This window comes from Capricornis sumatraensis, chromosome 8 (genome assembly GCF_032405125.1).
Source record: "Capricornis sumatraensis isolate serow.1 chromosome 8, serow.2, whole genome shotgun sequence".
In the NCBI taxonomy this organism is placed as follows: Eukaryota; Metazoa; Chordata; class Mammalia; order Artiodactyla; family Bovidae; genus Capricornis; species Capricornis sumatraensis.
This window is the reverse complement of record NC_091076.1, coordinates 74,681,887-74,706,708: the sequence shown is the minus strand read 5'-3', so window position 1 is coordinate 74,706,708 and position 24,822 is coordinate 74,681,887. Positions and strand designations below refer to the sequence as shown.

At 53.6% G+C, this 24,822-nt stretch overlaps 2 protein-coding genes across 3 annotated transcripts; one reads left to right on the top strand and one right to left on the bottom strand.

Moving 5' to 3' along the window:
- On the top strand, positions 1–5,201 carry TAX1BP3 (Tax1 binding protein 3). Of its 2 annotated transcripts, XM_068976771.1 has the most exons (4): positions 1–99; positions 3,245–3,364; positions 3,785–3,862; positions 4,215–5,199. In XM_068976771.1, the coding sequence occupies exons 1-4, from the start codon at positions 61–63 to the stop codon at positions 4,350–4,352; spliced, it is 375 nt and encodes a 124-aa protein (XP_068832872.1). In that variant the 5' UTR covers positions 1–60; the 3' UTR covers positions 4,353–5,199. The 2 variants fall into 2 exon arrangements, with proteins under 2 accessions (XP_068832872.1, XP_068832873.1); XM_068976772.1 differs by lacking the exon at positions 3,785–3,862 and having other exon boundaries at positions 4,215–5,201.
- On the bottom strand, positions 4,904–24,421 carry CTNS (cystinosin, lysosomal cystine transporter). The gene is made up of 12 exons (XM_068976770.1): positions 24,365–24,421; positions 21,392–21,471; positions 17,641–17,719; positions 14,922–15,006; positions 12,682–12,785; positions 12,433–12,564; positions 11,426–11,525; positions 11,208–11,327; positions 9,975–10,145; positions 8,097–8,214; positions 7,381–7,495; positions 4,904–7,027 (listed from the first exon to the last, which is right to left on the bottom strand). The coding sequence occupies exons 2-12, from the start codon at positions 21,450–21,452 to the stop codon at positions 6,979–6,981; spliced, it is 1,134 nt and encodes a 377-aa protein (XP_068832871.1). The 5' UTR covers positions 21,453–21,471; positions 24,365–24,421; the 3' UTR covers positions 4,904–6,978.
- Positions 24,422–24,822: the final 401 nt, after the last annotated feature.

Sequence of the window (24,822 nt, the reverse complement as noted above, 5' to 3'; positions counted from 1 at the left end):
GCGGGGTTTTTCGCTGAGGGCTTCTCTAAACTACGCTTGGTTACCAAGTTTGGGGTCGAGATGTCCTACGTCCCGGGCCAGCCCGTCACCGCCGTGGTGGTGAGTGCGCTCGCGGGGGCTCCTCCTCGTCTTGGCTTGCTCCCACTTTGCAGATAGGTAAACTGACACCTCAAACAGGTTGACAGAGCGTCGAGCGGGGCTCTTGCAAACTTGCAGCCAGAGCTCCGATTCCCGCTCTGCCTGAGCCGGGCCGCGGTCTTCCCCAGCCATGCAACAGAAGTGCCTGGGACCCAGAAACCTGAAGAGCCAGGATCCAGGCCAGACCCCGCGTATTACTGCTGGCGCTTTGGACTTCTCTCAGCCAGCCGGGGGCAGGGAAGATTGAGGAGAAAGGCTCCGGCTGTGGGAGTCTGGGAAAGCGCCCCTTTCCTGGATCTGTGTCCCCAGCTGGGCAGCCGCGAGGGCCGGGCGCCGGCCCCGACGTCTATGAGTCGCCGCCTCTGGAATGAGGAAGTGCTTCCTCCGCTCTAGCCGGCGCCGCCGCCCAGAGGGAGGCTTGGTGGGGTGGAGGTGGCCGGGGCCAGCGTAGCAGCCAGACCCTCAGCCTTCCTGTGCAGCCCTTCCTTCTCGGACCCACCGCCGCCCGGGCCAGAGTGAAGGTTCATACAACGGGCTCGATCCTGATCGAACTTTCCCTGGATTGCCAGCCCTAGGGGCAAAGTCCAGATCCCCTAGCTGGCACCTCGGGCCTGAGGAGACCTTTTGGGGTCCGCTGAGGCCCTCCTCTTCTCCCTTGGCTAGTCTCGGGTGCCAAGCACTATTAGAAAAGGTAAAGGCAGGCGGGGACATTAGAGCCGGATGTTAATGCCACAGCCGGATGGGACCTGCAGGCCCCATTCTGTGGCTGAGGTGGGGAAACAGAGCTAGAGAGAAGTCTGCTGCTGCTGCTAAGTCTCTTCAGTTGTGTCCGACTCTGTGCGACCCCATAGACGGCAGCCCACCAGGCTCCCCTGTCCCTGGGAGAGGTCTGGTCATGCTTAATTGTGCAAAGAAGCCCTCAGAAAGGAACCAGGTCGCTGAGAAGAAATGCCTTCTGGGCAGGGAGCGGGTTGGGTGGAAGTCCCAACCCTGGGGCCTGGGACTGGCTACAGTATTTCAGATGGCAGTGCTGGGGACTCCTGCAGTCAGGTGGTGTGACCAGGGAGCCACTGATAAAGCTGACATTTGAGGCTGAGCTTAGAGCACCAGCTCCAGGACCTGTTGACAGCAGTCCTCAGCTTCACCCTGGGTGCACCAGCCTCTTTTCCCAGCTCTCTAGCTGCCCTAAAGAGAAAGGGTCAAGTTTGCTCCTTAGCTGGGGCGGAGGTTGGGAATGGGCTTAGGTGGGAAAGCATAGAGGGGCAGTAACCTGCTTGACCTTGCCCAGCAAATCAGTGACGGGACCTTCTCTCCCAGGCTTAGAGCCTGTACTTTTTTCTGACCTTGGAGAGCGTCAAAGGTGTGCAAAGGTGTATGTCAGAGGAGGTGGAGGCGGGCCTGGAGGAGCGCACACGTTTGGGCACAAGGACGTAGGTCCAGTGGGCCACAGGTGTCACGCTTCCTACAACCCCTTTCTCACATGTCATGGCTGGTCCCTGGGCCTTCCTCAAAGCTTTAGGACCTTGGCCTTCCAATTCTTCTCATACTAGGAACATGTCTGAACACGGTGGGTGGGGTCTGGCCTCTCCCTCTTGTGTCTTGGATCCAGGATGGGGTGGAAGAAGCTCCTCCCTACCCCATGCCCTCTCCCGTGTAGTGAACATTTTGGCTTCTCGGAACTCTGGCTTCGTAGGCTGGTCTGCTTTCTGGACCCCTGCCTGGAGCGCTCCTGGCTCTCCAGCTCAACATGTTCCTTCCCCTCTGGGGTCCCCATCTGGGAGGTGGTGTTCAGCCAGGGCAGGTGGCCGGCCCGGTGCTTCCCTCGATGCTTTTCTGCCACAAGTAGTCTGGAGTCTGTTTTTTCATTTTAATTTAAATTTGGCTGCACCTGGTCTTTGTTGCAACATGTGGGCTCTTAGCTGTGACCTGTAGAATCTAGTTTCCTGACCGGGACCCCCTGCATTGTGAGTGAGGAGTTTTAATCACTGGGCCACCAGCAAAGTCCCTGGAATCTGTGGATCTCACTTTCTTAGTGGCTCATGTCCCTTGGCCTCCATATCCCACCTTGGTGAGACATCTGTTCCCCTTCTGCCTGAGTGGTTGTTCTAGCATCAAATTTGACCACCATCTACCATCACCCAGCCCTCCCCAACTCCTAAGAGCTCCAGTGGGCCCAGAATCAAGATCAAGTGGCCAAACTCCTTGTCAGTCCAAGGCCTGGTGCTAATGGTACCTCCTTCCTGAAGCCCCTCTGGTCGAGATCCAGCCACCTTTCGCTTTGGTTTTTTTCTTCTTCCTGTTAAGACCCTCAACTTTGGAGGTGGGGCTGTCTGGTCTGGCTCCCAGCATCTGGTGACTGGAGGTGCCTGCTGAGGACTTTGAAAGAAGCTTAGACAGATGGGAACCCCCAACCTCACAGTATGGTGGGAGAGCTCTAGATCCCTTCTCCGCTTCCTACACTGCACAAGTCAGGGCCTGAGGCTTAGGGAGATGCCCCCCTCCCTCCTGTCCTCCCAGGCTTCTTGATCTGCAGTTCCGGTCCTGCACTGTACACTCCGGTCTTGTGGACATGTATCCACAGTACCTTCAAGCCTCTGCTCCTGTTCCTTTGGCCAGGACAGCCCTTCCTCCTTTCTGTGCAAGTCCAGTCTCTGCTTTTCCTGAAGCATCTCCTGGCTTGCCCTGGACAGGGCTGGCTCAGCAATCTGAACTGGCTCAGCCAGGTGCCTGCATTTTTTTTCGGGGCCTGACCACTCCTGCCCTGTGTGGTCCCTCCCTTGGGACACAGGAGCCCATCCAGAGCAGCCACAGCAGCTTGGCTTAACATGTGTGAGGAAGGCTGGTGCCTGAGGCAGAGGAAGCTGGGAGAGGTTGGGACAGAGGGTTGTGGAGGTGGACTGGTATGGCTGAGTTCTGTCTCAACCCCCCAGCCTCCCAGCCTTGTGACCAGCTAGATTCCTGGTGACCAGCTAGATTCCTGCAGGAGGCCCTGGGCCCTTCCCCCAGGACATGGCTACCCAGCCACCTGAGGCTGCTACAGGGGTCACAGACCCCATTTGCTCTGTATACCTGCTCATCCCCAACTCGTTGTTTTCATCTTTGCCAGCAAAGAGTTGAAATTCACAAGCTGCGTCAAGGTGAGAACTTAATTCTGGGCTTCAGCATTGGAGGCGGAATTGACCAGGATCCCTCCCAGAACCCTTTCTCAGAAGATAAGACAGACAAGGTGAGCTGGACTAGGATCTGGGGACCTCTCTATGGGGCACAGAGGCCTGAGATAGAGGCTCTTTGCTTCCTGGGCCTTTGTGGAAGGAGCAGGCCTCATCTCTCTCAAATGGTCCTCTCTTAAGAAGGTCCAGGAAAAAAAAGGAAGGTCTAAGAGGTGGTCTGGTGGGAGTAACTGGGGGTGGGGTGGGGAGAGTAGGCTGCCAGCCCTCCCAGCACTAGGAAGGCCTGCTCAGGGGGAGCCCAGGTGGCCAGCAGGGGTTGGCGCATCCGTGGGGCTGCCCTACTTCCCCCTTGGCTGTCTTAGCGTGGCCAGGGTGTGGGATAGATGGCTAGGAATATGCTCTGCTGGGCTTTGCTCTATGGCTAGGAGGCCAGTCCAGTGATCCCCCAGGGACTGACGTGGGCTGCCTCTTCCCAGGGCATTTACGTCACACGGGTATCCGAAGGAGGCCCTGCGGAAATTGCTGGGCTGCAGATCGGGGACAAGATCATGCAGGTAACCAGTGTCCCGAAAGAGGAAAACAGGGCTTGTGCTGGAGGGTGTAAAGCCCTTGGGGGTGGTGGGGCTGCCCCTGCCTACCTCCCTGGGCACCTGGGAGACACACCGAAGTAGTTTAGGAGCCTGTGCTGGATCCCTCGTGTGTGTGTGTGTGCGTGTGTGTGTCTGTGTCTGTGTGTGCGTGTGTGTGTCTGTGTGTGCGTGTGTGTGTCTGTGTGTGTGTGTCTGTGTGTGTGTGTGTCCAGCCCAGGGACAGCAGCTTGGGTGACCCAAGCCCCCCAGAGCAGTCCTATTTTCAGATCCCGGAAGGCAGCAACCTGAAGTGGGCTGTGTTCTCTCCCTGGGCCAGGTCAACGGCTGGGACATGACCATGGTCACACACGACCAGGCCCGGAAGCGGCTCACCAAGCGCTCAGAGGAGGTGGTGCGTCTGCTGGTGACGCGGCAGTCGCTGCAGAAGGCGGTGCAGCAGTCCATGCTGTCCTAGCAGCTGCCAGGGTCCCTGACCTGCGCCTGCCCGCCCTGTGTACAGTGACACCACTTCCATGCTCTGTCTGCCTCTCATCCTGGCTTCTGCTCATTGCTGGGTCCCCAACTCAGAAGGGCAAGAGCGGATTCCTGGCCCGGCCTGATCCCCTCTCCCCCTACTGGCCCAAGGCTCTGGGACCATTTCTCCCCCTTGGATGCTGAGGACTGGCAACAGGGCCTGGAGCCGAGTCACAGTCAGCCTGCAGTGGCCAGTCTTGGCCCCCAGACCCTGCTGCCTGGCCACAGTAGTGCCCAGGTGATCGGGGCCCCACTTCCTGATAGTATCACACAGCTGAGAAGCACAGGGCTTGGCCCTGACCCCGTTTCTCAGCTCTGCAGTGCCTGTGCCCCCCGCTTTTCCCTGCATCCCCCCGAGGGGACTTGATTCACTGCCAGAGACACTACGAAGGTCTGCCTGGATGGAAGCCAGGCAGGCTCATAAGTCACCCCATTTCACCCCTACCCCCAAGGGGCGCTGGCCTCCCCCAGGGTTCACCGGCTTACAGGATTTAGACGAGGGTAACATTTCAGGGCAGTTTTCAGGATTGCCATTTTTCTCTATGCCTGTGGGTTTAACTCTTCTATTTTTTTAATCACAGCTTTGATACAAAGTGTTTTTTATCTCACTCTTTGGAGGTGCCAGTTCAACTTTGGAATTTAAGCTTACTAATTCACACGTGGGAGCTACTCTTAGTGAGGGCACTGGCCTGACTTTGGTTACTGTGGAAATGGGGCAGTGGGAAGCTGCCCTACATTCTGTGCCCAATAAACAGTGCTGGAATTCATTCATCAGGGGTCTTTGCTGAGACACGGGGGAGGGATATTTGGGGGTGAACTGTCAGAGGGCTTTGGCCATGGATGGAGCTCATCTATTCCCAAACCCACTGATGCTGTACTGGGCCAGGGCTGCTCTGTGGGCATGCCTGAGAGTCCCTTCACTGGAACTGGGCCAGGGAGACCCCCACTACCCTTGTGTAACCTAGCCTCAGCTCCCATCGGGAAGGGGCCTCATGGACACCAAGGGCAGACCCGCACCCCCTGAGACATAAGATAACTCGGTTTATCCATGCCAGGGACGCAGGCTGCGGTTTGATGGTATGGGAGTGAGCGGGGGGGGGCACTGTGCCCTCTGCCTGGCCCAGGACTGGTTGCAATACTGACTCTGGGAATTGCCGCCACTCATGGACCCACCTAGCCCAGGCAGGTCAGATTTTTGCAATCTCCCATCTTTAAAGTGTGTTACCCAACCACACACTGGGTGGCCCAAATAAATCAGGCATGTGGGCTTGGTCAGGCTGCACTTTCTGCTTTAGAGAAACAAGTCCCTAAATTCTTTTTTACTTAGTACGGCTGGCTAGAGGAGGAATCTGGAAGATTTACCACTCCCCTCCGCCCCTTCTCCCACATACCCTTAAAGAACCCATCCAGCCCTTGCTTACGGCCACACAGCCGGACTGCCACGCCTTTGGTCATGCAGACAGTCCCTGTGGGACCAGCCTGGCCCTGAGCATCCAACAGTGCCACCCAGCAGGGCTCCCCTGGTGATACACCAGGTTGGCACACAGCCATTTTGGGATTGGTGAAGTTCGAAATCCCACGCACTTCCTTACGGTGGAATGACTGAGGCTGTCTCCCTAAGCCCTAAGGACTTGGTTTGGAAGCCAACACACCTGCCTCCTGCATCTGGCAAATGCTCAGTGTGCAGAGAGGAAATGAATCAGGTTTAATTGAGGACAGAAGCCCCTCGTTCTCTCATGGATTGACAAGCTCGAGGTATGGACAAGGCACATCTACCTCCCCTCCTGCCAGAGGCAGGACGACTGCTTGGGGTGGGAAGGAAGGGGCTCTGGGGTCAGGCTGGGCCCACAAGGAGTGTGTGAGGTGGTCTCAAGTCCTTTGAGGCTCTGGAACAGCCGCAAGTTGGTGCGTCTCAGGTCGGAGTCTGGGAAAGTGAGGGAAGGGGCTGCTCTCACCACTGGGCAGGTCTAACATGCCTCTAATGCACAGAGTCGGACACGACTGAAGTGACTTAGCGGCAAGGCACAGACTGGTGTGTACGTGTGTGTCCTGTCCTCCAAACTCGGCAAGGAGCACGTGTGGGGCCTGAATATGGGAAAGTGGAGGTAGGCAGAGGCAGAGGAAAGCAAGCCACTCACTTCCGAAGCATCCCTCTGAAAAATCCCAAATGGCTCATTAGTGTGATGACGATCCGGAGAGAGCTGGATGTGAGCTCGGTTCCGAACCAATCTGTTGGGCACCTCGAGGTTTGGAAATACTGGTTCTTTACGAGAGCCTGGCTGGGGCCACCTGGATGTAGGATGAGTGTCCGCACAGTGAGTGCTCAGGGAACACAGCCTTCAGAGGCGGCGCCCCAAGGCCTAACTCTGAAGTCCTGGCCCCTCTGCCACCAACACCAGCACGTGCGGGTCTATCGGGCACAGCACCTGGCTGCTTGGTCTCTGAACACAGCAGTGGCAGCAAGGCTCCCCTGACTCTCCCAGCTGCCAGGTCAGTCCTTCAAGCCGCTCCCAGAAACACTGGTTGCTTGGCCGGCGGGGCAAGGCCTTCAGCTCCAAGCTCAGGGCTCAGTCCTGCCTGGGACGGCTGCCAGAAGCCCTGTGTGCTGCCTGAAGCCTTAAAGAAAACAGATGTAGCATCAAGGTGCAGGAGGGCCAGGCGCCCGACCGGAAAGGCCCAGGGCCACAGGCCTCTAGGGAGACCAGGAGGGGCCGCCAGCTGTTAATCTGCACACAGTCAGGGTGCCTATCCCAGAGGGAGGGTCCTCCCTGGCCTGGGAGAGTCCAAGATGAAGGCAGGCTGGCTCAAGTTTAAGGCGTCTGGCCCTGAGGAAGAGAGTGCTTCTCCGCACGGAGCCAGCCCAGCTCTCCAGACCGCTTCTCCAGCCTTCCTGATGGAAACTTCCCCACCAGGGCCCGGGCCTGGGCTCTTTCCACTGGTTCCCGGGGAGCTAGTTCAGCTGGTCATACCCTGGTTTCTTTCTGTACAAGTAGAAGTGCTGGATGAAGAAGACAACATCAAAGATGATGGAGAAGATGCCGAGGCCAAACTTGGTCGGGTCTCCGAAGATCAGTGTCCACTGGTCTGTAAACAGCCAGAGGGGACGGGATGGGTTGTGGTTTTAGGTTGGCTGCTTCTCAAACAGCTGGAGCAAGTGGGGCTTCAGGGAGTTGGTGGAGTGGGGGTTCCCTCCTTTGCCCAGGAAACCACAAATCCTCTAGCTGTCAAATCCCCTGGTGGTCAGTCCAGTGATTAAGAATCCACCTTCCAATGCAGGGAATGCAGGTTCAATCCCTGGTTAGGGAACTAAGATCACACACCATGCTTTGTGCTCAATTGTGTCTGTCTTGCGACACCATGGACTGTAGCCCACCAGGCTTCTCTGTCCATGAGATTTCCCAGGCAAGAATACTGGAGTGGGTTGCCATTTCCTCCTCCAGGGGATCATCCCCACCCAGGGATCAAACCCAGGTCTCCTACAGTGTGGGCTGATATTTTACCATTGCGCCACCTGGGAAGGACACAGCCAAGTAAATTGAGAAATGCCCCCTAGGGGAGCCTCACCCAGGGGCCTGGGACTGGCTAGGATTCCAGAGTGGGGGAGGGGTGGTTCCCAGGAAGCCCTGCTCCCACCGCCCTGCGCCTCCAGCCGTCCAGGTGGGCAGCAGCCTGCTGGCTGACTCACCATTGTTGTAGGACTGCAGGAACATCTGGAGGAGGCTGAAGCTGCCCCCAGTGAAGTCCAGAAGCACGTTGCCAATGCTCCAGCCCTCGGTGCTTTTGTAGCGAAAGTTCATGTAGGCCTGGGCCAGACAGACAGACAGAGGGTGGTGAGGGGGCTGAGCGGCGGCCTCCTGCACCTTGTGACTATGTCCAAACAAGAGCGGCTCTCATGCCTCCTACTCCTCTGGACCTCAGCCCCAAAAACACAATGACCAGCAGGCACAGTCTGGGCGGGTCCTGGGGTCTCCTCTGTGAGCCAAGCGAACAGAGCTCTCCTCCCTGCCCTCCGCCCCAAACTCCCCACTCCAGCCAGGGCGATGGGAGGAGGAAGAGGGGTGTGTGTGGATGCTGTCTCTGTCTTCTTCATCCTTCCGTATATCCTGGCTTTCAGGCAACTCTGATTTGTTTCTTCTCACCTTCAAATGGAGATTCTCCCCAAACTCAGCCTGGACTTCATGTTGGGCTTATGAACACAGCCTGGGAGGTCCGATGATCTACTTTGGAATCCCAGCTTCACCATGGGAGCTGTGTTACCTTGGGAGAGTGACTTGAGTTCTCCTAGCCTCAGTTTTCCCACCTATAGAGTGGACTTAACTCCTTCCCCAGCCCTGCTGAGGCTCTAGGGCCTCCACCTTGGGCTTCCCAGGTCCAGTCCACTTGGACACCATTCCTCTTCCAGGTATCAGGGCCCCACACCCTTCCTCCAACACCAGCCCCCTCTGAGCTTCTCTGTGCGACCGCTCTTTTCACCACCCAAGGGACGGCCTGGCCTCTGTAGTGGTCTTCTCCCAGTCAGCCGCCTGTCAGGTCCCCTTCTTGGCCCTCTCCCATTATGTTGCATGCTTGCTGCCACCTCTCCAGTCCTGGATGGTCCTAGACATCTCCAACTGAGGCTCCTGCCTCCCAGGTGTCCCAGGCCCAAGGCTTCCCACACTCAGGACTGAGGCCCTACTTACCCCCAGGCCCTTCCCCTACTCTGAAGCCTCCTTCCCAAGCCCCCTGGGCCCCGATCCCACCTTCCTAGCTTCACACTGCTCCACCAGCAAGGCCTCCTCTGACAGCGCCTTTGTGCAGAATGCACTGGCCTGGAGTGGCCCCTCCTGCCTGGTCCATGGGACAGAGTCCTGCTGATCCTTAAGGGTATGGCTCTGTTCCCATGCCCTCCAGGGGACTGGCTCTGACTCTGGCCAAAACGTTCTCCTTCCTGAGTCCCTGGAACAAAAGGTTCCCTGTGCTGGGGAAGCGAGTTAAAGGAGGTCCCAGATTCATGAGTAGAGCCTGTGGTTGTCAGTTCTTTCATACCTGAACTGGTCGTAGGCCATTCTGGCTGTGGCGGGAGCTGTGTATGACACTCAGTCCCTGAGTCTGAGTAGGACTGTCTTGAGCACTCGAGGGAGGGTGTGAGGGCCCACAAGGAGGACCCTGGGTGCTGGTGGGCTGCCTCCTCCCAGCTCATCTCCCCAGTATCCTGCTGTGGCTTGTCAGGGACATCAGCTGGTGGTCATGGGCAGCGGTGGTAGGGTGGTGGGCAAGACTGAAGTCATTAGAAAGGTGGCAAAGGAGAGAGACGAGAGCGACCTACATGACCCCTGACTCTCAGAAGTAAGCGTGCGTCAGAGAAGTGCCAGCAACTTCCCCCTGGGATTCCTGGGCCCAGGGAGGAGCAGGCAGAGGTCACGGCTGGCTTGGTGTGATGTCCCACTCCTGCTGGGCTCGCTGGCCTTCTCCTGGTAGCTTTCCAACCCACATCTCCTTGCCCCAGTCAGAAGCTGCCCCCAAGAGACCCATGTCCCTCTCATGCTAACAGCCACGGGAAAAGGCGGGCAGACCTTGTAGGTACCTGTGGAAAATACTTGACCAGCGTCACTGCCAGCTTGATGTAGGAGAAGCAGAAGAGAAACTGCAGCCATGTTGTCGCCCCGACCGCAGCCACGATCAGGGCGATGAGCGTGAAGAGCCAGGAGAGCACCAGGAAGCTGATGGCCGGCCAGGACACATGCTGGTTGCCTCGCTGGGGATCAGAAGGGGAGGGGGAAGGGAGGGACGTGGGTGGGGTGGGGGTGGGGTGTGGAGAGCCCAGTACCACCCACACCTTGTCACTATCAGAGCTTCTGGTTCCATTCTTCTTGGACTTAGCAGAGCCCTTTTGCTTCTTGTTCCCACGCTGCAGAACTGGGTCCCTCTCAGAATCCACCAGCAGTGAAGGATGTGAGGACCTGGCCCCTATCACGTTGGAGGCCTGCACCTCACTGCAGCCCGGGCTCCTTCAGCCACCCGAGGGAGCCTGCTCAACTCTGGAATCTCTCCCCCACCCGTGTACCATTCCCCAAAGCAGGCCTCCCTCATATAACCTTCTCAGCAAAGGGTAAGAAAATCCAGAAGGTTCGTGAAGGTCGGGGCTGAGCAACCCTGGCTGACCTTGCAGGTGGGAAGAGAATTCCCGGGGGGAAGTGGTGCACCCACAGGGAAGTGAAAGAGAATAGCGGCATCAATGATGCCCTGAAACATGTGCTAACTAATGCCGTCCCTCCCTGCTGAGACAGTGGATGGTGGTCCTCCAGTGACACAGCTGTGCCCAGGCTCCGAGCTCGGCCCTCCAGGCTCCACCCCCTGCTCCCTACGTGGCCATCCTGGCCACACCCACCTGCTCATGGTTCCTCTAGCTGCTCCCTGGGCTTCACAGGTCTGTCCCCCTGCAGGGGTGGTCCACCCTGGCCCTCTTCCCCATCACCACAGAACATTATTCATCCCATGGACCACAATTCAGCGCCCTCCATCCCCCTCCTCCCTGCTGAGTCGCGGGGCCCACAAACTGCCTGTGTTCTCCCTGCCCGCTCAGCTCTCAGCCTGCTGGGTCGTCACTGCCTCCCTCTGTGTCCCTCACCGCAGACCTGGGGGCGCCCAAGGGTTTGGGCTCATAGGGCCCAGCATGGGGTCGTCTGGTCTCTGATGCAGGAAGCAGATGTGAGTGGACGGACACATTTCCCTTCCGGGGGGCTTCTGTGTCCTGTGTAAAAGGGCAGGTGGGGCCCGGGCAGCTCAGGCTGCAGCAGGTGCCAGGGTCGCGGCTCACCTCGTACAGGAGGCACTGCACTATGACAACCAGGGTGAGGGCCACCGCATGCAGGCTGAAGAAGACATCGTTGCTGTCCACGGGGTTCACGCCGTTGGGGTATTTGAGGAGAAACTGCTCCTGTGTGGGGGTGGGGAGAAGCTGGGGGGTGAGGGGCATGAGGGGCAGCCTGGCCACCGGCCAGCTTGGTGGGGCTGCGGGGGTAGGCAGGGCTGTACCTTGATGGAAGGCACCCAGAAGAGGCCGATGTTGAACACGCTGTAGGCCATGAACCCCATCAGGTTGAGGGCCACAAAGTCAAAGCTCAGACCCACGACACTGGGGGAGAGGGATGGGGAGACAAAGCAGGGTTGGCGGGGAGCCTGGGGGCCTGGAGGACACAGAGCTCTCCAAGGAGAGCACAGTCCTCAGTCCCTCCATGCCCACCCCACGCCATCTGACCCCCTCCTCCTCCTGGGGCTGTCTGGAGGCCTCCTGCAGAGACGAAGTGCCTCCCACCCTGGCTCCCAGCTCAGCAGCCCTCAGAGGCCCACGCGCCTTGTTGGCTTTGTGCCTGATGTCTGGGTCTTTAAAATCAAGGTGGGCCAACTTTCTTCTCCAACTTGACACGAACTCCTCCAGGGCCGCGGGGACCAGGAGCACAGCAGCTGTGGGTGGACCCCCCCGTCGGCCCCAGCTCCTTCTCCATCTCAACTGAGAAGCCCCATTTGGTTGCTTTCAGAGAGAGGGGCTGAACTGGGCAAAAGACCAAATGCCCAGCACTGCAACTGTTACGTGGGCTCTTAGAACTTTCACATCAGACCACTTTCAAGAAAGGGCAGGGGCTTCCTTGTAGTACAGTGGATGAGGATCTGCCTGCCAATACAGGGGACATGGGTTCGATCCCTGGTCCAGGAAGATTCCACATGCCCAGGAGTGACTAAGCTCATGTGCCACAGCTGCTGAAGACCCAGCTCTAGAGCCTGTGCTCAGCAACTTGAGAAGCCTGAGCACCACGAGTAGCTCCCGCTCCGCCGCAACTGGAGAGAAGCCCAGTGCAGCAACAAAGACCTAGGGCAGCCAACATAAATAAAATAAAATAAAAATTAAAGGCAGGGGTGGGGGCGAGTGGGTAGGAAGACGGAAAAGCAGAGGGATAAGTCAGAATGCAGGCTGCCTACAGCTTCGTTGGCATGCCTGTCCTACTGGCCCCAAGTGAACCTGCTTGTACAGCTCCGTGGGTTACCTTTTCCGCCTCCAGTTGGTGATCACCTGAGGGTAGAAGGAGACCGACCAGGCCACAAAGTAGATCCAGCCGATCACCTGGTTTATGATGCTGACGATGTTGCTGTGGATCACCAAGAAGCGAATCCTTGGGCTGGAGAGAATGTGGGGGCTGGGGTGAGCTGGGGCTGGGTGTCTGGAAGAAACCCCATGCGCCGGCACTGGCTCCCTCCTCCTCATTTAGGGCCCCCACCAGTGGAGGCCATCCTACCTGGTCTGGTTGGAGTGATTTCCATGCAGATAAGTGGTAACTTGTCCAACACTTTGAGATGTCACTCGAAAAGAGGAATTTGTTGTTCCGGGAGGCACTACAACCTGTTAGAAAACTGAATCAGGTCCAGAGCTCCATAGTTATTGGGACCTTCAGGGAGCATCCAGCTCCAAGCTATTCACTAGGGAATGGAGGGACAGGTCACATAAGCCCCTGCCTTCTAGGAGCTTCCTAACAGGAGGGAGAAATGTTGGGCCAATCAGCCAACCGGAATTCTCCCTACTCCAGTGTTAGACGTTATGAGCAGAAGGGCCCTCCCTCCCCTGGCTTATCTCTGAGGGAAGGTGGGAGGGCTCTCTTCCTCTCACTAGATGTTTGATTTTGGACAAGTTATTTGAGCTCTGATCTCAGTTTGCTCACCTGTAAAAGGGGATGACACAAGAGCCTACCTTACAGGGTTGCTCTGAACGACACGGTATCCGTAAAGCTTACGGCACCGACACGGCAAGCGGTGAACTGTTTACCATCACTACTGCCCTACGATGACTGTTATTAACTCGACTTCTGCTGTGGACGGCTTTTCCAGATCCACAGAGAGATGTTCGCCCCACGCCCAGCCTGGCTGCCAAGAGACAAACCAGAAGAGATGCAACACACCAGACACTGCAGGGAGAACACCTTTACTCTCATTTCTGTCCAATGTTCATCGAAAGCTCTGCTGTAACAAACTGGAGGCCTGCCTGTAATATCTGACCTCCGCATCATGCCTCCTGACGCTCTCGAATTCTGAGTGAGGCAGGGAGCGGGATGAGACCTTCACTGGATGACACTGTCCCCCTACTCCCATCTCTGTTCCCTGGATCATGCCCGGGCCCCACTTTCCACCCGTGTCGTGGGCTCCATGAAGATGTGGCTCACTGGGTTGCAGTGGCTTCTTCAGGGACGCTTGAACCTGTATTTTGGCTCTTAACCCCTGAAACCAGGGGGCTTTGGCAGGACAACTGAAATGGTGCAAGTGGCTGCTGCAAAGCCTGGGATCGAATTCGTGGCCAGTGTCTTGTGAGCTTCATTTTCACAATAAGAGCTCTTGGCTCTTATTTTCCTATCCTCATCAATTCTTACTTTTAGCAGGTTTTGCTGGCAACATTATCTGTTTCTAAGTGGCCACCAAGTCCCTTCTGGAACTAGGCATCTGCCCTGTATCTGATCATGTGTCAACACTGTTGGCTTGCTCAGGGGCTCAGAGCTGATTTGCAGCCCATTTCTACAACCACTCAGGGCCTCCTGCTGAGCCTCAGGGCTACCACTTCATTCTGTGTTTATCTTCATTCCTGTATTTATCTCTCATCTGTTTTTTTTCCCTCCCTACTGATTAAAAAAAAAAAATCAAGTTGACTGGTAATTGGCTCAAATCCTCCGTTAGGTGGAAGCAGTGTTTATTAAAATATAAATGTATAAAGGCTATAAATAGCTATTACTATTATGCCAGACAGCCTCTGGCACTGGTTTTTCCAGACACTCAACCAATGGAATCCCAGAAGGGAACTTTGCAAAGTTTAATGTGGACCCAAATCATCTGGGGACTCTTACTCATATGCAGATTTTTAATCAGTAGGTCTGTGATGGGGTATTTCTAAAAGGTTTTAAGGGGGAGAGATAGATTAGGAGTCTGGGATTAACATATATACAGTATTGTATTATATATAAAATATATAACCAACCAGGGCCTACTGTATAACACAGGGAACTATATTCAATATTTTGTAATAACCTATAAGGGAAAAGGATCTGAAAAAGTATATAAGGGAATATATATTTGTGTGTATATTTAACAATCACTTTGCTGTACATACACCTGAAACTAACACAACACTGTAAATCAACTATATTTCCATTAAAATAAAATTAAAAAAAAAGTTTTAGAGCAGAGATAATGCTGCTGATCCATGGATGCTCTTTGAGGAGCAAGGTCTTAAAATCATCTTAAGAATTTCTTCTACATTCTCAGAACCATTTCTGCCTCACATTTTTTACCATCATCTTCCTAATTCCATCTTGACAGCATAAAACATCCAGTGTCAAAGAGACTAACAAAGCCCCAAATCAGAGATTTCTAGAATAACAGGTCAGGGGCAGCCCCCTGTATAAAAACAAGCTGGCCTGCTTCCACAAGGACTGAGTTAAAATGTGTTTTGTTATCTAGTCATTTTCTACCCATTCTGTTAAGATTCATTACTTACTTCATCAGGGAGCTGAAGGATAGTAACGTTTTTTGAACGAAATGTGATTTCAAAACTGATCACCAAGGTTGCATTTAAAGGGCGCCTGTGGAAGACAAGAGTCTACTTACTGCTGAGAAGCTGGACTCCTTGAGGTCTCAACCCGCCCTCTGGATTTTGTGGCGGGCCTGGCATATCTCAGGCAATTAGGGTGACATAGGGCTATGTGCTTAGCCCTGGGGGTTTGAGAGGTGGGGTCCCTTTGGCCAAGGGAGAACACAGCTGGTGGGAAATAGTCTGTGAATGGCACACAAGGTGTTCAGAGGCCGACAGGACCATGGTATTTGCTTTCCCGGGAGAGACTTCCGAGAAGGCCCAGGCAGCATCCCCAGAATAATGAGACATGTCTGAGTGGGAGCAGCCTGTCGGGCTCAAGTCTGGGCTTAGAGGCCTGGAGTTAATCTAGAAGCGGGTGGGAGGCTGCTCAAGGATTCTGTGCTAAGGGGGATGATGTGTTGTGTTTACAAGGTGTCAGTGTGCAGAAGTGGCAGTATCTGGGAATGGGATGCAGGTCTGTTAGGACGCCTTGGTCCCAAAGCTCTGGTTTAAGATCAGACATCCTAGGAGAGGTGAGGAAAAGGGAGAAGGGTAAAGAGGGGGAAAAAAAAACCCCACTAGGGTTCCAGATCTTCATCTTGGGGCATCCTCATGGCTGGGCGGCACAAGCTGGGGAAAGCAGGGAAGGGTAAAAAGGAGGTGGGCTCTCTGGCACAATTTGGACTAGGTGGGCACCCTTGTGTGGGAACCAGCAGAGGGCAGCTGGAGAGACTCTCAGATAAGGCTGACTGGGAGCATTGCACAGTGGGATCCACCCAAGGGAGCTGGATGTCATCTCAGAAAGTGCTGCCAAGAGATTCGGCTCCTTCTCCCAACCTTCAGTCAGTCAGCCAATCAGTTTAGTCGCTCAGTCGTGTCCGATTCTTTGTGACCCCATGGACTGCAGCATACCAGGCTTCTCTGTCCATCACCAAGTCCCAGAGCTTACTCAAACTTATGTTCATCGAGAAGGTGATGCCATCCAACCATCTCATCCTCTGCCGTCCTCTTCTTCTTTTGCCTTCAATCTTTCCCAGCATCAGTGTCTTTTCTAATGAGTCAGTTCTTCGCATTAGGTGGCCAAAGTATTGGAGTTTCAGCTTCAGCATCAGTCCTTCCAAAGAATATTCAGGACTGATTTCATTTAGGATGGACTGGTTGGATCTCCTTGCAGTCCAAGGGACTCTCAAGTGTCTTCTCCAACACCACTGTTCAAAAGCATCAATTCTTCGGTGCTCAGCTTTCTTTATAGTCCAACTCTCACATCCATATGTGACTACTGGAAAAACCACAGCTTTGACTAGATGGACTTTCGTTAGCAAAGTAATGTCTCTGCTTTTTAATATACTGTCTAGGTTGGTCACAGCTTTTCTTCCAAGAAGCAAGCATCTTTTAATTTCATGGCAGCAGTTACCATCTGCAGTGATTTTGGAGCCCAAGAAAATAAAGTCTGTCACTGTTTCTATTGTTTCCCCACCTATTTGCCATGAAGTGATGAGACTGAATGCCATGATCTTAGTTTTCTGAATGTTGAGCTTTAAGTCAACTTTTTCATTCTCCTCTTTCACTTTCATCAAGAGGCTCTTTAATTCTTCCTCACTTTCTGCCGTAAGGGTGGTGTCATTTGCATATCTGAGGTTACTGATATTTCTCCCGCAATCTTGATCCCAGCTTGTGCTTCATCCAACCCAGCATTTTGCATGATGTACTTTGCATATATAAGTTAAATAAGCAGGGTGACAATATACAGCCTTGACGTACTCCTTTTCCAATTTGGAGCCAGTCTGTTGTTCCATGTCCAGTTCTAACTGTTGCTTCCTGACCTCCAGATTTCTCAGGAGGCAGGTCAGGTGGTCTGGTATTCCCATCTCTTTCAGAATTTTTCAGAGTTTGTTGTGATCCACACAGTGAAAGGCTTTGGCATAGTCAATAAAGCAGAAGTAGATGTTTTTCTGAAACTCTCTTGCTTTTTCAGGGATCCAATGGATGTTGGCAATTTGATCTCTGGATCCTCTGCCTTTTCTAAATCCAGCTTGAACATCTGGAAGTTCACGGTTCACATACTGTTGAAGCCTGGCTTGGAGAATTTTGAGCATTTCTTTGCTAGTGTGTGAGATGAGTGCAATTGTGCAGTAGTTTGAGCATTCTGTGGCATTGCCTTTCTTTGGGATTGGAATGAAAACTGACCTTTTCCAGTCCTGTGGCCACTGCTGAGTTTTCCAGATTTGCTGGCATATTGAGTGCAGCACTTTCACATCATCTTTTAGGATTTGAAATAGCTCAACTGGAATTCCATCACCTCCACTAGCAATCTTCAGGACTCTCTTCAAATATTTAGAGCCTTGCAAAGGACCACTCTGAAGTCCAGCATCAACTGCCGGTCACTCAAGGAGCTAAGAAAAAGGCTCATGTGTCTTCCCCTTTCCACCAGAAACAAGGTTTCATCAGTTGTGGGGGGAGAGAGAGACCTTGGGACCTCAATCTGCAGCCCAGGGCCAATGCCTGTCTTTCCCTGGCTTGTCTTAATGTGAAGAGGCAAGGGTATCACACTTAAAATATGAATATAGTGAGCAGGGGTCAGCCCTGACCCAGCCTTGGGGCAAACGGGCTGGGCTGAGGACAGAGCTGGGCCTGGGAAACTTACGGGAGGGAGATGCTGACGCTGGTGGAGCTTCCGTTTTCCAGCTTCACGATGGGAGGTACAGAGAAGTCAACTGTTGACTCTGGAACAACCCAAATCAATAACATGAGTTGTTACAACTGAGAGCTCAGGCCCACGAGACACTGGGAGGAGGGGCCCTGACACTTGAACTTATGCTTCATAACCACCTCTATCCCCCAGGTGAAGACTCCCGAGGTTCTGAGATGCTAAGTAAGTGACTGGGCGGGAAATGCCCTCTTTATGCACTTTCTCCTCCTGCTGCTAGAGACAGAGGGAGACACAGGCCTGACCAGGAGATGCTGAAGCTTATTCCTCCCCCACAGATGAGCTCTAATGGTCTGCAGGAGTCACCCAGAAATAGAAACCACAGAGCCCAAAAATTGGTCACAAAGGAATTCAGCCACGATCTGGGACTAGATCGTGGGCTTAAATCACCTCTTCAGATGGAAAGCACAAGGGTTTCCTCTGTTCGTGGAGCTAAAATGGCCCTGCAGAACCAGTCCTGCCCCTTCCTGTAGTTTCAGAGACACCCCTGTGGCCCAGTTAACTTCTTTCTAAAAAACCGCCTTTGGTTCCCTGTAAAAGCCCAGCTCACCCCATTCACTGATCCCCTTCTGGAGGCTGACCCTGCTGGGGACTTGGGGGAGACTGATGAACAACACAGTTTCACTACCGGAGATTTCTCCTTGGCATTAAGATGTTAACTCAGGAGGAGGTAGACAGATAGGCCGCTGGGGTGAAGGAGGAAGCAGGTTTGGGAGGCCAAACACTCCAGGGCAGTTGGCCACAGGAGTTACCTTCTCTTGGACTCTTCCTTTGTTCTCTGGGCCGCACCGCCCCATCCCTGCCCCCACCCCAGGTGTGTCTACTTCACTTCCCTCACCTGGGAGACTTCAGGGTGACTCACAGCCTAAGGTGTGATCGTGAATCTAGACTGGGCTGGGAAGGGGGCCCACAGGAGAAAGCAGGTGCTCCATTTGATGAGCTCCGGTTCCTTCCGGAGGCTGTGGCTGCAGGTGAGTCCCAGGTCTTCCCCTCCCCAGACCCCTCAAACACAGAAGATGAAGAAATGAAATTTTAGATGCTCAGGTTGAGAAGGAACTTAAAAGTTCCCTAATTTGACCTCCACTGTCTTAGCTCCTTCTCAGTACTCCTCCCTGGTAGTTTCTCTTCCTCTGGCTGGACACCTGGGCCAGTGGCAGAGGAGGGGAGAGGGGAGATGGGGAAGAGGCAGGGAAAAGGAAGAATAAATTCATCTCCCACAAGGGAACTGGCCAGCCTGAGACTCACACTCTGGGGCCTGGCTCTGGGGCCCGGGGCCTCTCAGACTCTACCGAGCCACCTTCTCCCTGCCACCCCACGTGTGGATGCAGGTGCAGGCTCTGTCCTCAAAGGACGCCTTTCAGCCCAAGATGGGAGGCAGTTAGGAAGCTGGCATCATATAGTATCCTAAAAAAGCACATTTTAGAGTCTGCCCCGGGGCAGGAGGCTTTGGATACCACATTGAAATACTCAAATGAGACTCCCTGAAGGCTCCTCCAAGACGAGCCTTTGCTTTTTAAAAACGAATCCTCATTGGCATCTCTCCCAATCCACATCAGCCACTGCCGTTCTCTGATTACTACACCAGTGAGAGGTGGGCAAAATGATGCCTACTGCAGACAGAAGAAAACAGAATTGCAAGAGGGGAAGAGTCCCATCCACACAGCTCAGAAATGGTAGAGGCAGGATGCAAACCTAGGGCGGCTTTGGGTGCAGGGCTCAGGTCCTTGCCACTAGGTGGCAGCACTTCCAGGGTCCACCCACAGCCAGCAGGGGTAAAACACACCGAAGGTGAGTGAGCTCACCGTAGGCCCTCTCTGTTGTTCAGTCCCTCAGCCCTGTCTCACTCTTTGCGACCCCATGGACTGCAGCACGCCAGGCTTCCCTGTCCTGCACCACCTCCTGGAGTTTGCTCAAAATCATGTCCACTGAGTCAATGATGCCATCCAGCCATCTTATCCTCTGTTGCCCCCTCCTTCTCTGGCCCTCAATCTTCCCCAGCATCAGCCTTTTCCATTGAGTCAGCTCCCTGACCACTCCCCAAAGCAAAGACAAGACAGGCAGGGTGGAATGAAGTCAGAAACCCAATTCTAGCTCCTTGATTTTATGGTGGTTTCTGACTATTCCTTTATGACATTTAGGATAAAAGACTCAGTGACACAATGCAGCAGGGGTCCCAGTCTCGTTACTTGGTGGCTGTGTGACTTTGGGAGAGACTTCTACCCTCTCTGGGCTTGTTAGCCCTCTGTATAATCAAGCAGTAGCAGCTAAACTTGTTCTTTCCAAGGGCAATGAATTAGCATGACTAATGGAACTTATTTAAAGCAAGCCAAGGTGCATGCATGCACATTTTGGGCCTTAATCCCAGAGAATATGACCCAGCAGGTCTGGAGTTGGGGCTCTGGCATCCATACTGAAGAATACCAGGCTCCATGGTGTTCTTTCTTTCTTGGAAGAAACCTCTTCTTTCTCAGAAATTGCTTCCCCACAAGCAATTCCCCACAAGTCACACCTTCCCCACAAGGTGTGACTGCAAAGTAACATGACTGACTGATTGTTTAACAAACTTGGAAGAGCTGATCAGATGACCAGTGTTTGCTCAGAGACTCAAGAGTCCAAATGACTAGCAGTGGAACCACTTTGCATAGTTCTTGGCAAGCTTCGGCAAGGGTTTGCATAGTTTGTGCAAGGTTAATTTGGAAACTTTGGTTGGGGGTTTTAAGATGTATTTGATTTTTTTTTTTTCCACACTGTGAAGCTCATGGAATCTTAGTTCTCCAACTGGGGACTGAACCCAGGGACCTGGTTGTGAAAGTAGGGAGTCCTAACCACCCGGGAACTTCCAAGATGTACTTTAAAAAAATTATTTTGATTTTTTTGGCCTCATTGAGTGGCATGCAGATCTTAGTTCTCCAACCAGGGATCGAACCCATGTCCCCTGTATGGAAGTGTGGATTCTTACCACTGGGCTGCCAGGGATGTCCCTGTATTTGCTTTTTGACAACAGCCAGATGATAAAAATAATGGGCCTGGTGTCCTTGGAGGCTTTACACAGCTTTCATGGAAAGAACTTCAGCAATGTTTGGGTGATGGAAAATTGATGGTATGATACAGGCCTTTAAAGGGCCCTGCCCTGGAGGTCACGCCTCACAAGGATATACAAACCTTGATGTGTTTTTCGACAACGAGCCCAGATGCTGTAAGGCCCCTAGCCCTGCTGAGCCCAGTTTCTGTCTTTCTCTAAGGGAAGGGCTCTGTCATCTTACCAGGGGATGCTGGGCAGGGTCCTCAGGTGTCTTTGCTTGGCAGAACCAGGTAACAAGGTGGCCACCTCAGCTGCTTCTGCAGCATCTCCCAGGACCCATAAGTCACTCTGTGAGGTCCATGGGGTGAACACGAGATCTTCTCTACAGACATTATCCCAGATTTTTGGAGCTCCACAGTTTGACATTGGTGATACAGAAAAGGGAAAAGGGCCCCCGGGGCAGAGAGTCAATTATTTGTGAACCATCTGGCTCCCTGTAAAACTCCTGGACTCCAGACCTCAGTCTGTTCCGCTACCTGGGTGGCCACCTAGCCAAGAGCAGACGGACACATGCTGTCTGGATGGTCCTAAACCTTTGGCTGCAAATAAGTAAGGCTACCTCCTCCATTTCCCTCTACACAGCAGATAACCCATTTCTAGACTTACCACATTTCTCTATGAGCTGCAGGGGAAAAAGGATAAAAATAACCAGCCACCTCCTTATCATGTTCCTTGATTTCGATAAACTAGGAAGAAACACAAAGAGGAAGAGAAGTTCAGGTTAAAGTCAGATCTGCCTAGCAACAAGTGGGCAATAAGCCACCTGGAACCATGCATGGACAGTTCATAAAGGACTTTCACTTCACACCTGTGACCTCACAGGCTTTGCATCACCAGCTTGGAGAAGAGGACCCCAGAGAGGATCCATCTTTCTTTCATATGTGGGGAAATGGGCTCTGAGAGGCTCAGTGGGTTGTGTAAGGCCCTACCCTGAGGAAGTGGACAAATGCTAAATTTTTTCCTCTTCAACTGTTTTGTGCAACCTAGACAACAGAAAGAAGGATGCAGCTTTATTGGCTGGGGGTTCTTTTATTTTTCAGAAGATATTGAAACTGTAGTCAGATATCCATGAACCTATAAACTTTAAGGAAATTTTTTTTCTTTAAATAGCTTTATTTATTTATTTTTGGCTGTGCTGGTTTTTCTCTGCTAGTTGCAGTGAGTGGGAGCTACGCTCTTGTTGCAGTGTGCGGGCTTCTCATTATGGTGGCTTTTCTTGTGGAGAACAGACTCGAGGGTGCGAAGGCTTTGGTAGTTGCAGCACGTGGGCTCAACAGTTTTAATTCTTGGGCTCTAGAGCACAGGCTCAATAGCTGTGTTGCACAGGCTTAGTTGCTCTGCAGCATGTGGGATCTTCCTGGATCAGGGATCGAACCCCTGTCTCCTGCATTGGCAGGCGAATTCTTTACCACTGAGCCACCAGGGAAGACCCCAAACCTTAAGGAAATTAACTTTATTTCCTGTCCTAGGAGAAGCGTCTATAGGTTAATGCCACCAACAGACTCTTGATTAGGACTTTTTCATTTGACAGGTGTCACTTTTCTGGGACCAGCAGGGATCATTGACAAAGGGGACCTGGTGTGGAACAAACCCCAGATCAGTCCTGGAGCAGTTTATCGGTTAAGTGAAGGAGATGGGTTGCTGTGTACCCATAACCCCCACGCATGAGAGGTGAGCCAAAGGTCAGGATGGGGCAGATCAGCGTAAACATCCATAACTTGGTTTCTACATGCTGCTGTAGTGTACAGAAGCTTTGCCACCTTCCAGCATCCGTCTCCCCACTCTCTGGCCTCTGCTGGGTGCCTTGTCCTTGGCCCTGCATTCCCAAGCTCCCTTCTCCTCTGCCTTCTGTAGGCTGACCTGCAGGAAATTGCTCTCTGGTCTGTGTGGAATGACCTCCCTGCCCAACCTCTTCTTGCCACTCTCTTCTCTCCACACCTGCTGATGTCCTCAAGCTCAGGGTTTAGTCTGTCCCCCAGGGCAGATTCTGGGTTTTCTTTGAGGACTCAGACGTGCAGAATCAGGCCTAACTGGCTCCTCCTTCATTCCACAGGAGTGGAATGTAGCCTGAGGACCTCAAATTCTTGGACAACAAAAGTTCCCTGATCCCAAAGGCTGACCCACGTGGGAGGAAAGACATCAGGAGAGATAGAGACCTTGAGAGAGATGTGGTAGAATAAAATGTTCGAAAAAGATCAAGTTAATAATTACACAAAAACTAGTGTCTTCCAAATGCTACAAAGTAGAAATGGAGAATTTCATCATGATGGGCTCTGTGTGGCATGCTGCTCTTCCTATGTAAGTTCTATATTCTAGGCTTCCCCCAGATGCCACCTGCTTTAAGAAGTCTCCCACTCCCAATCCCCTCCCCAGGGCTCCCTGGGGTCAGGGGTCTCCTGAGGCAGCTTCACTTGGTCAGGTATCCGGTTAATTCTGTCACCTGTTCCACCATCTGGAACTCCCTAGATTGTCTTCTCTTGGAGAAGTAACACAGAGAATGGCAAGGAACGTGTGTCCTGGAGAGTGACTGCACAGGTTTGAACCCGAGCTCCCCATTTATTAGTTGTGCCACTTTGGGGCGTTACTTGACCGCCTCAAGCTCCAATTTCCTAAAGTGAAAACAGGGGCAGTGGAAACTAAATCACAGGATGTAAATGAAAAATGAAGCACGATTTGTGGCCCTTTCATGCATGCATGCATGCGCATTCTCAGCTGTGTCTGACTCTTTGCCACCCCCATGGACTGTTTGTAGCCCGCCTGGCCCTTCTGTCCATGGGATTTCCCAGGCATGAATACTGGAGTGGGTTGCCATTTCCTCCTCCAAGGGATCTTTCCCACTCACGGACTGAACCCACGTTTCCTGTGTCTCTTGGATTGGCAGGTGGAATCTTTTCCACTAGCCACCTGGGAAGTCCATAGCCCTTTTATAAGCAGTATTACAATTTCAAGAGGGAGAGGTTGGTAAGAAAAAAAGGTTGAGAAACAATGTTCTAAAGTATTGATAAATACAACCCTTGTCGAGGGCACTTAGCAAGCTCTCACAAGGCCTACGTTGTTATTTCCCTCAACATTGTTGAAAGAGGCAGGGCCCAGCAGTCCTCGCTTCCTCCAGACTGAAAGCCCCGGAGACCGGAGTGGGGTTTCGTCCGCCCCACTCCCCTTGGATCCCAGGCCGGTGCTCAGCACCTCAAAAAGAGTTTCTGAAGTGGTCTGTCCTCTCAGTGTCTCCCCTCTGGAAAGCCATCTGCAAATTCTGCCACCGAATTCAAGCGACAGCTAAGCAGAAGGCGGGGAAGAGGCGCTAACCTGCACTGGAACGGAGCCTCCCAAACTATCCTGGCAGCCCAGTGTCCCCTGCCTCCGCTCGCTACTACCAGAGCCCTTCAACCCGGGGGCTGTCCGGTACCGAGAGGCCGGGACTGGTGGCCGGTGAAGGAACCCTGGCGGGGCTGAGGAAGGCTGGATGCTCGGCAGGCTGCCCAACTGACTTGCTGTGCCAGTCTCTGGACCTCAGGGGGTCCGCCTGGGAAATGAGGCGGGGAAGGCGCGGGAGGCTGTCGGGGCCGCGTCGGCTCTCACCTGAGGTCCTCTAGGCTCAGGGCACCGACCAGATGGAACGAGGCAGTCGTCTCGGACTGTACCCGCTTCCCGGGGCCGGCTTGACATACCGTGAGGGCTGGGCAGAAGTCACCTGACCCGAGCCGCCTGATTCGCGGACTACGGGCCTCGGCGCGATGCAACCTGGGAGCTGTAGTTTTCCCGGGCCTCAGTGAGACACCTGGGGGTTGGTGAGGAGCGGAGGGGCTCAGGCAACTTGGCAGGGATGGGGACTCCGGTATATGGGAGGGCTAAGTCACTGTTAGGGCCACAAGGGCTCTCGAATCTTCCAGGGCCTGTCTGGGAACTCCGAGATACTTTGGTGAGCGAAGCTGAAGCCTCGGCCAACATTGCACACCCTGCCTCGCGGGGCGGGGCCTCTAGGTCCCGTCTTCCCTGCGGCTCCGCCTATAACTGGGGCCCGTCGCGCGGAATGCCAA